Source organism: Kogia breviceps, chromosome 7 (genome assembly GCF_026419965.1).
Source record: "Kogia breviceps isolate mKogBre1 chromosome 7, mKogBre1 haplotype 1, whole genome shotgun sequence".
NCBI lineage: Eukaryota > Metazoa > Chordata > Mammalia > Artiodactyla > Physeteridae > Kogia > Kogia breviceps.
This window is the reverse complement of record NC_081316.1, coordinates 102,999,984-103,015,172: the sequence shown is the minus strand read 5'-3', so window position 1 is coordinate 103,015,172 and position 15,189 is coordinate 102,999,984. Positions and strand designations below refer to the sequence as shown.

Below are 15,189 nucleotides of genomic sequence, written 5' to 3'. Positions count from 1 at the left end.
TGGCTGCTACCCATAATGCGTTCATGTACATGTCTTTTGATGCACCCAGGAATGCGTTTCTGTTGGCATGTGATTCTGAGTGGAATTTCAGGATCATTAGAATATATGGGTCATAGGAATAGGTCGATGTGTCTTTATTAGATTCTACCAAACAGTTTTCCAAAGCAGTTATACCAATTTAAACTCCTACCAGCAGTTTATAAGAGTTCCAGTTGCCCCATATCCTTGTCAAGATTTGATTTTGTCAGTATTTTTAATATAACCATTCTGGTAGACATGTGATGATATCATTTTGATTTGCACTTCCCTGTGTCAGCTGAAGAAAAATGCACAACCTACAAGTTGCAAGTTATGTTTTATTTAAGGACCTTACTGAGGACTGTAGCTCTGGAGGCATCCTCTCAGATAGCTCTGAGGAACTGTTCCAAAGAGGTAAGGGAGGGAAAGACATGTAGTTGAACATTAAAAGACTACTACTAATCACAAAAACACCAGACATTTCAAGATAATGATTTTAGTGCTTTTCTACCTATGAGAAGATGCGAGCCTCATTGAAATTATTCCTTAGATATGCATCTTAACTATCTAGGGCCAGTATCCTGTTTTTCTCTGTCCTGAATTCCCCTCAGGGTGCACCATCAGGGCTGGCTGCAGTGGCTGATGGCTTGATGGTGGGCAACATTCGTTTTTTTCCTGGGTTGGCAGGCAACATTCTTTTGTCCACATCTGTGTCCTAAGGATGTCCAGCATCTCTTAATATACTTATTGGCCTTTGGCTATTCTCTTTTTTGAAATACGTATTTAAGTCTTTTGCCCACTTTTCTTTTCTTTTCCTTAGTGATTTATAGGAGTTTTTTGAAAATATAGTCCAGTTATGGAAACTTTTTTGGTTATATGCATTGCCTGTATCTTCTCCCACTCTGGCTTTTCATTTGATGTCTTTGGGTGAAAACAAGTTTTTAATGTTAAGGTTGTCTAGTTTATCAGTCTTTTCCTTCATGGTTAGTGCTACTGTGCCCTATTGAGGAAATTATTTCCAAGGTCATAAAGATATTCTGTGTTATCTTCCAGAAGTTTCACTCTTTTGCCCTTCACATTTAGTGGACTGACCCTCACCATTTATTGAAAACATTTTGTGTTTCCCAGTGCTGTGCCTTTGTCATAAGGTGTCTGTGTAGGGTTCTGCTTCTGGGCTCTTTTGTCTGTTCTATTGGCCTGTTTGTCTGCTTGTACCAATATCACATTGTCCTAATTAGTGTAGCTTTATAAGTCTTGATTTCTGGTACAACAAATTGTCCAGTTTTGGACATCTTCAATATCATCGTGGCTATTCTTGATTTTTTTATATTTCCATATAAACTTTAGAATCAGTTTGTCAATTTCACACATGCATACACAAATCTCCAGGGATTTTGATGTGGTTTATAGTGACTATAAGATAATTTGAAGAGAACTGACATCTGATCTATGAACATTGTATGTACTTTTTATTTAGATTTTCCTCAGTTTCTGTATAAAGGTCTTCCACCTCTTTCATAAGATTTATTCCTGGATCTTTGATGTTTTTCAACCTATTGTAAATGCTGTGATTTTTTAAAATTCCATTTTTAATTGTTTGTTGCTGACATCTAGAAACAAATAGATGTTTTTATATCAAGCCTGTAAGAATTACTTATTAATTCCAATAGTTTATCAGGTTTTTTTTTAGATCTTCTGTATACACTATGTTATCTGTGAATGATGACTTTTACTTCAAGTCCTTACAACATTTCTTTTTCTTGCCTGGTCACACTAGGACCTCTGGTACAATGCTGAATAGAAGTGGTGATAGTGGGTGTCATTATCCGCCCCCCCCCCATATCAGGGGGAAAGTTTTCAGTATTTCACCATACTGTAGGCTTTTTATAAATTCCATTTATTATATAAAGAAAGATTCCTTTTATTCCGAGTTTGAGTTTTTTAAAAATTATGAATGGGTGTTGAAATTTATCAAATGCTTTTTCTTTGTCTATTGAAATGATTACATGGGTCTTTTCCTTTACTCTGTTCATGTGTGAATTTGTTAATTTTAAACCAACCATGTTGCCAGAAGAAACTGAATTTGATATATTTTTTATATGCATATGGAATTTTTTCATATTCTATTTAGGACTTTTGCATGTATATTCATGAGAGAGATTGGCCTTTAATTTTCTTTTCTTGTAATGTTCTTATCAAAGTTTTGGTGTAGATTATTCTGGCCTTATTGTATGAGTTGGGATGTTCTCTCATTTTCTATGTTCTGAAAGAGTTTGTATAAGATAGGATTATTTCTTCCTTAATTTCTGGCAGAATTCATTGTTGAAGCCACCCAGAGTTGTTTTTTGTGTCTTTTGAAAAGATGCTTTTAATTATAGATTCAGCTTCTTTTATACATTTAGTGTTTTCAGACTTTCTTTGGTTACTCCTTGTGTCAGTTTTGGAAAATTATTAGAAATTTGTCCCCAAAAAAGAGAAATATGTCCATTTTGTCTAAAACCTAAAATCTACTTGGCAAAATTTATAATAACGCCTCGTGTGTGTGTGTGTGCGTGCGCGTGTGTGTGTGTTTAATGGCTCCAGGATCTTAGTGATGTCCCCCTTTTCATTACTGATACTGGGTGACACGTATCTTCTTTTCTTCTTGGTTAGTATTTCCAGAGGTTTATTGGTCTTTTCAAACAACTTTATTTTGTTTTTATTTATTTTTCTCTTTTGTAAGTTTTTTCCTGCCTTTTTATTTATTTATTTTTGGCCATGCCATGAGGCTTGTGGGATCTTAGTTCCCCGACCAGGGATTGAACCCGTGCCCCCTGTAGTGGAAGCCCAGAGTGCAACCACTGGACCTCCAGGGAATTCCCTTTTCTGCCTTTTTAATTCAGAGCTCTTCAGCAGTGATTCCTAACCCTGGTCACCAATCCAGAATCAGCAGTCACTTTCAAAATCCCGGTTGCCAAGGCCTCAACCCTGCAGGTGTGGACTAATTAGACTTCCGCTGGACCGCAGAGGCTTTTATGCTTGGAAGGCATCACAGGTGATTCTGATGAACATACAGTCACAGCTGAGAACTACTTCTTCATAGAACTTCCATGCCTACTAGTAAGGTGGCTTTTACAGTGTCCTCAACATACTGAGTTCTGTGGTTTCATAAAGTCTGTAGAATCTTCTGCAATGATAGTTTACAGGCTTTTATGCTTTCTGAATTAATATATTATAACTTTGGTGTATTCCTCATGTTGTGAAACTCAACTTTGATGGAGATATAGAAAAATATATTTTTTTCTGTGTAATTAACCTTTTAATTACCGTAAACACATGAATTCCTTAAAGTTCGCTCACAGGCTCAACTTCTCAGCTATTCAGTCATTACATTGCTTTTCCATGAACCTTTAAAAAAATTATCCACATTCTCTTAGGCTATCAAACACTAAACTGACATTGTAATCTACTACAAATCAGAGTGGAACTGCCTTAAGAGATTTTCAGGGCACTTTCATGTCCTCCTCCTTTCAGCCCTCTTGTTTGCTGCATTGCCCAATAGGCTGTTGGCTAGTTACCTGATCCCACAAACTCCTTGTTGTGTGTAACTGATTGGCCATTTACAGACAAGTGAAGGTCTTAGTAAGGTAGAGACCTGGTCTCCTCCCTTCTCAGATAAGATAAGCCTGGATTGTTCCTGCTATGAGGAAGACAAGAAATTGTGATACTAAGCAATGAAGCAGGAATATTAACTTTGAGTAGGAGAAGGGGACAGAAACCTTCTAAAGAATTTAGGTGACTTGGGCAATGAAGAATAGCCCCCACTCCACACAACTAGAGAAAGCCTGCGCACAGCAGCGAAGACCCAGTGCAGACAAAAACAAAATAAATTTAAAAAAAAAAAAAGAATCTAGGTCACTTGGAATTGATAAGCTGCTACCTAAATACTCAGGGATTGCCAGGAGTGAGTTTTGAAAATTAAATGTGTGCTGGTCCTGGTATTATTAATCATGTTCATGGAGGTATGACCAGTTTTCTATCTAGACCCCTAACGGTGGGCTAGAGGTATCACTTATGCCAAAGATGGTCTTCCCAAATTAGCATTTAGGTTTTAACAGTAAGGATAGAACCCCCCAATGATGACCTGGAAGTAGCATCGTCATTCACTAAGTCATCTTGACCGTCTCTACTTAGGGAATAGCCAGATCTCATTCATGAGTTGAACAGTTTTACAGCTTTCCTGATTTATAAATCACTGCTGACTCCACGTGTCTCATGAAGCTGTAGTTCATGGAAAGAATATTGGCATCGTTATCTAACAACTGAGTTCAAATACTGGCTAAACCTATTTTCCTGGTCTATAAAACAAAAAAAAAATCCTTAACCTTGCAGTTATGTTCTAAGGGTTAAAAGAAACAACAGATGCAGCAATGACATGGTGTAAAGTATTGTTAGCTGCAGGTCTCGTGTGGAAATGTATTGTGGAGCAAGGTCTTTAAGGTTTCTCCTTGGCCTACGTAGGGCTCACAGGTAGATGCTAAATAACTGGGACGTAATGTAGACATCCAGGGTGCTGTAGGTCTCTGGCAAGCGGATGTGCTCATATTAGCCAGTCTGACTGGAAGAGACATGCTGAAGGGATCCGGGCCTATGCTGGATAGAAAAATTACAGTATGTCCTATCGGATTCTTTTCTTGCTTTGGGTATATTTTTTCTTTATTTATTTTATTGAATGGCCTAAACTTGATAGGGAACAATGAGTCAATAGCTTTCTTTTTGTTTCCATGGCTACCTTCCAGTATGATCCTTTGTCTGTCCTTTCCCTGAGGACTTTATTGTCACGTTTGAGTATGAAAAGAATAATTTTCATGTATTACAGCGTCTGGACCAGTCTAGATCAAAAGTTCACTCTCATCCATTTGCTTCAGTGCTTCTCCCCACATCTTAGTCCAGGCCTCAGCCTGAAGTTCAGGGATTAGCAGTAAGGAAGGAGCCGTAGGACATTTTTCTGCTCCCCTGCTCCGTTCCCCTCCTAACCCCCAGCTTCTGGCAGCCCTAGAGCCTGGGGGAGGAGAGTTTATAGCAGAAGAAGGCAAAAGACATCGTTTACTTTTTAAAGAAATAGTTTTGTTTCTAATACACTCTTGTTCTTTATTATGGCAAGAATCCAGTTACTAGCTCTTGGGTGGGGTATTTTACGGGTTCTTCAGAGAGCTCTGTAGAAATCTTCCAGATCACTCCCTGATACGGCTTTTGGATTTCCTGGCTGGCCTCTTCCAGTTCCTCTCGGCTCCTGCTCTAGTCACTCACACCGTCCAGCAGTGCTCTGGGACAGTGTCACCCAGACTGCCTGCCCCAGCACCCATCTGGGCTACAGAAAGCTTACCATCCTTGCCCCAGTAAAAGGCAGAAGGGCAGGTGCTGCCCCTCTGCCCCACTCGAGCCAGCCCCCTGCTTCAGGCTGCTCTGGTGGTGGTCAGGCACCCTCCTCTGTGCCTTCATAGCCCAGGGGTTTCTGCAGCTCAGCACGGGTGGAATGGGTGTGTTTCAGATGCCCATCTTCCCTGCTGAGCACAGCTCCATCTGTGAGTGGTTCTGAGGTCCATCTGCATCCCACTCCTCACAGGGAAGGGTAGAGACATTACAGTGCTCCCAACTGTAATGAATTCCCTTCCAGGAAGCCTCCCTAATGAGTCTGGGTGTTTCTCTTATGTAGGTGTTGGGTGTGAAGGCTGACCACCAGTTTGGTTACTTCTTAGCAGCAGTGTGGTGAGCCCCCCTGTCTTTAGAATCCAGGGCATATGTCACCCATGGGATTTGGCTTTGAGGCACTATTCAAAATTCTGGGCAACAACAAAACAGTCTGTACATACACTATAAATGTGGACAAGGTAGCAAGAACAACCGGCTTAAAAAAATAAATCCATCAGTTAGTAGAGTAGAACGTGATCCCAGCTTCTTTCGGTTCCATATCAGAGGCCAGTGACTGCAGACATTTCCCCAACTCTGAGTTTTGTATTATCCTAACCTTCCCTGGCTGCTGAGACACATCTCGTGTCCAGAAGCCCATAAAACTATTTCTTTCTTTCCTCCCATCCCAAAATGTGTCTGGCTAACCCTTGGGACTTTTCCCTCAGTCAGAGGCTCAGAAGGGTAACAGATGAATGTTTTGATAGGGACCTTCTGGAATGCCTTCTCTGCTAATGATATGTTCAGACCCAAAGGAAGGCCGGTGGAGAAGACGGCACCGAACATATCAAATTCTAACTGCATCACGTTTGGCAAGTCCTCGGGTTATTTTCTTACAATGCTTTGCACATAATAAAAGCTTTTGCCCTGAAACATCGATTGACTGATGTCCCTTTCTGTTTCCAATACATATGACAACACACCTCTCCATGTGTAAGCACAATAAAGAGATGTTTTTAATGTTAATTTGCCACAAATGTATGAGAAAAGGCTGAACTGAAGCTAAGATTTAATTAGTTCTATTTTTATTTCTCATTATTTTCCCTACAACACCGGTAGATAAAAACAGTCTCAGTTTTTGGTGAAAAGCATCTTATTTCTCAGACTCTTTCTATAAAAGTAGATTCTGGCCAGAATGCAGATCACCTTTCCTTCAGGGGATGACATGCTATTGACTGCTTGGAAATCAATCAACAGTCCCTGCTCCACTCCTATCGTTTTAAAAAAGGTCTTTGGGGACTTCCTTGGCGGTTCTGTGGGTAAGACTCTGAGCTCCCAATGCAGGGGGCCCAGGTTCGATCCCTGGTCCGGGAACTAGATCCCACATGCATGCCGAAACTAAGAAGTCCACGTGCTGCAACTGAAAGATCCTGTGTGCCGCAAGTAAGACCTGCCGCAGCCAAAATAAATTAATAAGTAAATATTTTAAAAATGCAGACCTTTAAAAACTTTTTTTAATGCCTTTGTGTCCTTTATAAAGGAGAGTTAGGAAGACAGGCTATTTTTTTTCTTAATCTTTAGTTTTGTGTCCAATTTCTTTGCAGAGGAAGCCATAATCACATGCTGGTGAAAAATACCATCAGCTCCTGCACACGTGGGATTAGGATGAGGGATGCAGGTCACCAGCAGGACCAGGTGAGCCACCTGGCAACAAAGATCCTGTTTAGACCTCAACAAACGCACAGAGCACAATCTTTTTCTTTTAGGTCTTTGGTTTTTTTCTTCTGCTTGGGTGCTAATTTTTCCTTTAGTCTAGTGGATTGTCTCAGCAACCCATCCCCATGAAGCAACAGGATGGGATGGGTGACAAAAGCCTGCCACGGCATCCAAGCCTTGGATTCAAGTCTCAGCCAGCTAATTACTCGCCGTGGGCATGTTGCCTAAATTCTTCATTTTCTCATTAGCAAAACAAATAATATCTGTTCTCCCAATCTCAAAAAACCAAAACCAAATAAAAAAAAACCTCTCAATATAACAGTAAATAAGACACAAGATATGTGAAAGTGCATTGTCATCTCTTAAACCCTACACAACTGTGTGGTAGGGATAAGGCCCAGGGACAAGGTGTTAGGAAAGGGGGAGCAGGCTACTGTTTCGGTCAGCTGAGCTCCTATTCCTGGCCTCATGCTTGGCTTCCCTTGGTTCTGAGAACAGAGAAAACATTCTCCAGGCCTTACAGGCCGTACAGGTCCTGCAAGATCCTGCTCCTTCCTACTTCACCAGCCTTGTCTTTTACTTTTTTCTCTATCTAGAATTGCTATCCATCCTTTAGCTTGTAGGCAGTTATCGTTTCCCTAGGGTACCCGCTCATGTAACCTGACTAGGTTAAATTGTTCCTATTGCATGATCTTAAGAGAACCATTCACCTTTCCAGATTTGTAAAGTTTGTCACAACTACAATTTGCATCGATGTGATTTCCCATTAATATTTGTCTCCCCTAATTGCCTGTATGAGAGGCAGGGGTACGTTTTGTCCTACCATTTTATTCCTGGTTGCTAGCACAGTGTCTAGCACATGGTAGGTGCTCAATAAATATTTGTTCAAAGAGTGAATAAACGGCCAGATGGATGAAAAACAAAATGAGTCCTTCTTGTAGATCCTGTCGGATCCAAGGATAACTCTTGGATATTTGAGCCTCACCCCTGATTGAAACTTGGCCTAAAGATCCTTGAAACATAATCAAGAAGGGGTAGTTGACAAAATGGGCCTTGGAACCAGAGAAGGCCAGAATACAAATTTGATGCAAACTGCTCTTTTATACTCAAAAATTTATATACCTAAGAGTCATTTGGATTTGTGTATGTCAAGGGGACATATACAAAAGGACATACTGGGAAAGGAGATTTCTGGAGAAACTGTGACTTCTAGAGGATGCTATTCTGGGTGAGAAGGTAACTAAGTCAGGTGCTGAAGACGAAGTTGCACATGAGCAGACTCGTTTCCTCAGGAAAAAAAAAAAGAAGGGAACTGGTCTGGGCTCTGCCGGCAAACTTGTTTATTCTTGTGTTGGTGCGTGAGTACTCTGTGGTGGCTACCTCAAGGTGTCAGGGCTATGCCGGTGTTACTTAATTGAGAAGGAGAGGCACGTGAGCACAGGCAGTACAGCCTCAAGGCAAAGCACAGCGTGTGGAGGGAGGGAGCTCCTCAGTCCTGTGAGCAAAAGGTGCCTCTGAACTTGGAAAAGGGACATATCTGGGGACGCTGGGAACCATCACCCTTAGTTGTTCTCCTGTGGGAATTGTCGACGGGGTCAGTGGTGACTCAACTGATTAAGGCAGTGGAAGGCAGATGGTAGCTAGAGGATCAGGGTGGACACTCAGGGTAGTTTCAGCTGATGAACAGGTTTATGAGCAAGTGGGAGGCTCCTCCTTGAGGACTTGCAGAAATGCCTGAGGAAGACCTGGGCCAGGCGGTCAGGAAGCAAAGGAACTTGGGTCATTGTTGGGAAAGGGACTTTACTGGTTGCCACGGCCTAGGTAGGTCTGCTGACATTTAGGTGAAAAGTTAAGGGATTTATAATGTGATTTTGCATATGGTAAAAGACATTTCCGAGGAGCTGATCATTCTCTCCACATGCATGCCCACGTTAGGCAGTCCTTGGGTACAGCCACAAGGACTGATATATTGTGAAGCTCCCTTTCAAATCGTGCACCCGAGACTGAAAATGAACCCAAGGAGGGTCCCTGTCCTGAGGTGATATTATAGGCCAATAATTCATTTTCCTTTGCAAAGGCGTATCTTTAGCTTTTCTATCTTCATATCCTGTAGACTAGGTTTTCTAGGTTGAATGCTATTTTGTAATATGTTTTCCCTAGTAAGGAAAGAATCAAGTGTATAATTAACATTATGAGTTTAAAAGTATTTTATGTAAATAAAATCTAAATCAGAGCAACATGTTTTTAGAAACTGTGCCTTGATTTTTCATTCTGAAATTAGGATCACCATATCACCAAGACAGTCAAATTCTTGAACAAATGAGACAGTGACTACCACCCCTAAAATGAAGCAAGCAAATATAGAGTGATGAAGGATAAGGAAGAGAGAGGATTCTCCTGACATTCCTCTGTTCCACAGATTTCTTGGCAAAGCTTGTCCTAGATGAACGGGATCCTAGGTCTTGGCATTAGGTAGGACGAGCGATCGGACTCCTCTGCTGGAGCACAGGATGGTGAGGCTGCTGTAGGGACGGCCATCTGGACAGAGGGCACATCTTCTTTTCCCAGGCAGGCCGAGAAGATGAGGAGTAACAAGGGCCAGGAAAACAACAGCAGCCCAGCCCAGGCAGAGGGCATCTCCAAACTCCCACCAAGGCACAATCTCAGGGACACTGTCATCCCAGAAGTCTTGGACTGTGGCGTAGGCCACCCAGGAGACTGGAAAGAGGGGAGTGGCCAAAGCTGATGCCTCCAAAGTCCCTTCCAGGAGGCAAAGCCACCTCTGAAATACCCATCTGATCCTGTGAAACTGGAAGCATTGGGCCCCCAAAGCAGTCAGCAGAAGCCCCAGTAGTCCCAGCCCATGGGAGGCTACCATGAGGATGCGGGATGCCTGGAGCTCCAGGGGCAGAGACGAAAAGGACTCAAAGGCCTTACACACAGTGGCAACTTCCTCCTGATCTACGCAGACCTCCCAAAGTCCTATGATCCAGGTCTCCATTTCGTTCAGCTCCAGATTGAGAGTTTTCCATTGGGGCAGGACGTTGGTGACACATGAACAGACCCAGCCAAGCAGAGAGAGGAGCAGTCCCCCAAGCTGGGCTTTCTCTTGGAAACTCCAGGCCATGGTTACTCCCACCACAAAAGAAAGGCAGAAAGAAAAGGAGGACAGGTGGCTTGGTGACTGATCAGCAGGCAGGACTTTTGGGGGAGCTGAGTGGAGTCCACTCAGCAGCTGAAGCAGGTGCCAGGAACTTGGCAAAGTTTGGGTTTAGGGGGTGAGAGCCCAAGATTGGATGTGGGTGTGGATCCTCGGGGAGGGACCCATGAGAGGCAAAAAAGCCAGACAGTAAGCCATCAATACATATTTGATGAGTGAATTCATACACTTAAATCACTCCCCAGTTCCGAGAAGATGAGAATGATGTTCTGGGAATATACATTGATGTAATCTTTCTGGAGGGTAACATGACTTCATGTTTTACACTTTTATTTTTTTTTTTTGCGGTACGCGGGCCTCTCACTGTTGTGGCCCCTCCCGTTGCGGAGCACAGGCTCCGGACGCGCAGCCTCAGTGGCCGTGGCTCACGGGCCCGGACTGGGGCACGGACCGGTGTCCCCTGCATCGGCAGGCGGGCTCTCAACCACTGTGCCACCAGGGAAGCCCTATGTTTTACACTTTTAAATATCTGCATACTTTGACCCAGCACCCTACGTCCAAGAACTTACCTTAATTTACTGTGAATATATACCAATATTTATGAAAATATCCATGGAACTAGTGTTAATAAGTGTATATTATTATGTACAATTTAGGCAGCTGTTTTAAACTGATGTAGAACAAATTTTAATGACATGAAAAATGCTTTTGATATGTTAAGTGAGAAAAGCAGTGACCAAACACTATATAGAGTATATAGAAGGCAGTTTCACTTTCACAAAAAAGTGCTTATATCTGTATCTATGTGTGTGTATGTATGTGTGTATCATATACCACAAAATGTTAACCATGGTTATTTTAGTGGAAGGATTATGGATAGTTCTTATTTTCTTATTTATTCTTGTCTACGTATTTTATACATTTTTACAAATTTATCATTTAGTATTTTTGTAAGCAGAAGAAAAAAATTCCCGAATCCAAGGAACCTATCCAGACCCAGAATATACCAGGAGGGAAAGCCCTTCCTCCCCAGTCCCCTGCTGCTGCTGGGACAGCAGCTATAAATAGATGGCAGTCACACCAGCTTCCATTCCTATTTGTTGCTGCTTCCAAGAGGCAGGTTCCAACAGGAAAGGCAATAATTTGCATTTACTGAGTGAGGCTAAATACCAGACTTTTGGCTAGATTCTTTTTTTTTCTTTAACATCTTTATTGGAGTATAATTGCTTTACAATGGTGTGTTAGTTTCTGCTTTATAACAAAGTGAATCAGTTATACATATACATATGTTCCCATATCTCTTCCCTCTTGCATCTCCCTCCCTCCCACCCTCCCCATCCCACCCCTCTAGGTGGTCACAAACCATCTAGCTGATCTCCCTGTGCTATGTGGCTGCTTCCCACTAGCTATCTATTTTACGTTTGGTAGTGTATATATGTCCATGCCACTCTCTCACTTTGTCACAGCTTACCCTTCCCCCTCCCCATGTCCTCAAGTCCATTCTGTAGTAGGTCTGTGTCTTTATTCTCATCTTACCCCTAGGTTCTTCATGACCTTTTTTTTTTTTTCTTAGATTCCATATATATGTGTTAGCATACGGTATTTCTTTTTCTCTTGCTGACTTACTTCACTCTGTATGACAGACTCTGGGTCCATCCACCTCATTACAAATAACCCAATTTCGTTTCTTTTTATGGCTGAGTAGTATTCCATTGTACATATGTGCCACATCTTCTTTATCCATTCATCTGTCGATGGACACTTAGGTTGCTTCCATGTCCTGGCTATTGTAAATAGAGCTGCAATGAACATTTGGTACATGACTCTTTTTGAATTATGGTTTTCTCAGGGTATATGCCCAGTAGTGGGATTGCTGGGTCGTATGGTAATTCTATTTTTAGTTTTTTAAGGAACCTCCATACTGTTCTCCATTTACAAGCAGCTCAATAACAGAAAAACAACCCAATCCAAAAATGGACAGAAGACCTAAACAGACATTTCTCCAAAGAAGATATAGAGATTGCCAACAAACACATGAAAGAAGGCTCAACATCATTAATCATTAGAGAAATGCAAATCAAAACTACAATGAGATGTCATCTCACACTGGTCAGAATGGCCATCATCAAAAAATCTAGAAGCAATAAATGCTGGAGAGGATGTGGAGGAAAGGGGAACACTCTTGCACTTTGGTGGGAATGCAAATTGGCTAGATTCTTTATCCTTATTTAATTTTCACACCACCGCTGTGAGATACGTGTTAGGTAACTTGCCAAGGTGCCCCAGCTGGCAAGCAACAGATCCAACTCCTGAGCCAGGCGGCTCGGACTGTGACATTTCCTATTTTTGTCTCCAGCGCTGCAACAGAGATGCCTCCTGCGCTGCACGTGCCCACTGATAACACAGCATGCAGGCGTGGGCTCCTCTTTATGGCAAAATACGGAAGAAAATTGTGATTTATTATATTGAAGACCTAGATGTTGACCAATGTATTCTCCTGTACATATTTAAACCTACTGATTGCCCTGTGGTACACTACGATGTGAAAAAGGGGCATGGGATAGTCAGCAAGGAGGAAGCGTCTGAAAAAGCAGTATCTTGACTTTACCCGAATGACATCTCAACACCTAAGCAGTCTTGTAGGGGTGGAGGGAGGTGAGCAGAAACTTCTGGAATGACTTTTATTCTTTCATGTTTGATTATGGAAAATTTCAAACACATACGAAAGTAGAGCAAACGGTATAAAGAAATCTGATGTACTATCACCCAGCTTCAGAAATTATCCACTCATACCAATCTGTTTTCATCCATACCTGCATCCACCACTCCTCCCTCCCTTAATCCTATCTTGAAGCAAATGGGATGCTCTTTTAAATTGTAGCCTCGGGCTTCTGTGGTGGCGCAGTGGTTGAGAATCCGCCTGCCCATGCAGAGGACACAGGTTCGTGCCCCTGTCCGGGAGGATCCTACATGCCACGGAGCGGCTGGGCCCGTGAGCCATGGCCACTGAGCCTGCGTGTCCGGAACCTGTGCTCCACAATGGGAAAGACCACAACAGTGAGAGGCCCGTGTACCGCAAAAAAAAAAAAAAAAAAAAAAGGATATAAATTGCAGGCTCCTGCTGCTGCTTTTATAACAAGCACATGTTCTAATCAAAACGATAGCAAAATATTATGCATCTCTGGAAAGTGCTTGTACTATATCCATCCAGATTTGTTTTTGTTACCTAGCTTCCTGAATCCAGGCATGCCACGTGTGTGAGACATGATTGGTCAGGAGGAATCCTTTCAGACATTGTTCCTTATTTCTTTGGCTTTTCTTCAGAGCCCTTTCTTGGTGTTTTATGAAAATGTGTGAGTCAGGAGAGATTCAAACCATGATAAGCGTGAAATATGAAGGAGGTCAGATTAGTGAGGGAAAACCATTCATTTGTTAATTTCTTTTTAAAATTTTTAATTTCTTTTTTATTGAAGTGTACTTGATTTACAATGTTTTGTTAGTTTCGGGTGCACAGCAAAGTGATTCAGGTTTATATCTACCTGTTTATCTACCTATATTTCTCTATATAAATATATATATTAATTCTTTTCCATTATAGTTTATTATAAGATAGTGAATATAGTTCCCTGTGCTATACAGTGGGTCTTTGCTTTTTATCTGTTTTATACACATTTTGTATCTGCTAAACCCAAACTCCTAATTTTTCCCTCCATGGCTTTCCCCTTTGGTAACCATAGTTTGTTTTCTATGTCTGTGAGTTTGTTTCTGTCTTGTAAATAAGATCATTTGTAACATTTTTTAGATTCCACATATAGTTGATATCATATGATATTTGTCTTTCTCTGTCTGACTTACTTCACTCAGTATGATAATCTCTAGGTCCATCCATGTTGCTGCAAAAGGCATTATTTCATTCCTTTTTATGGCTTTTTATCCCACTGTGTGTGTGTGTGTGTGTGTGTGTGTGTGTGTGTGTATATATATATATATATATATATATATATATATATATATATCTCACATCTTCTTTATCCATTCATCTGTCAATGGGCATTTAGGTTGCTTCTATGTCTTGGCTATTGTAAATAGTGCTGCTGCAAACATTGGAGTGCATGTATCTTTTCGTGTATTAGTGTTTTCTCCAGATATATGCCTAGGAGTGGGATTGCTGGATCATATGCTAACTCCTCTAGTTTTAGTTTTTTAAGGAACCTCCATACTGCTCTCCATAGTGGCTGCACCAATTTACATTCCCACCAATGTAAAGGAAGGTTCCCTTTTCTCCGCACCCTCTCCAGCATTTGTTATTTGTAGACTTTTTGATGATGGTCATTCTGACCAGTGTGAGGTGACACCTCAATGTAGTTTTGATTTGCATTTCCCTAATAATTAGTGTTGCTGAGCATCTTTTGATGTGCTTTTTGGTCATCTGTATGTCTTCTTTGGAGAAATGTCTATTTAGCTCTTCTGCCCATTTTTTGATTGGTTTTTTGTTTGTTTGTTTTTTATTGAGTTGTATGAGCTATTTGTGTACTTTGGAAATTAAGCCCTTGTTGGTTGCATTGTTTGCAAATATTTTCTCTGAGTCTGTAGGTTGTCTTTTCATTTTGCTTATGGTTTACTTTGCTGTGCAAAAACTTGTAAGTTTGATTAGGTTCCATTTGTTTCTTTTTGCTTTTATTTCTACTGCCTTGGGAGACTGACCTAAGGAAATATTGCTATGATTTGTGTCAGAGAATGTTTTGCCTATGTTCTCTTCTGTGAGTTTTATGGCATCATGTCTCATATTTAACTCTTTAAGCCATTTTGAGTTTATTTTTTTGTATGGTATGAGGGAGTGTTCTAACTGCATTGATTTACATGTGGCTGTCCAGCTTTCCCAACACCACTTGCTGAAGAGACTTTTT

At 41.3% G+C, this 15,189-nt stretch overlaps 1 protein-coding gene across 1 annotated transcript; it reads right to left on the bottom strand.

The window, feature by feature from the left end:
- Positions 1-9,561: 9,561 nt before the first annotated feature.
- On the bottom strand, positions 9,562-10,249 carry CLDN25 (claudin 25). Its single transcript, XM_059068985.2, is given in 2 exon segments — positions 9,562-9,715; positions 9,717-10,249. Coding segments are annotated over 2 exon segments (687 nt in total).
- Positions 10,250-15,189: the final 4,940 nt, after the last annotated feature.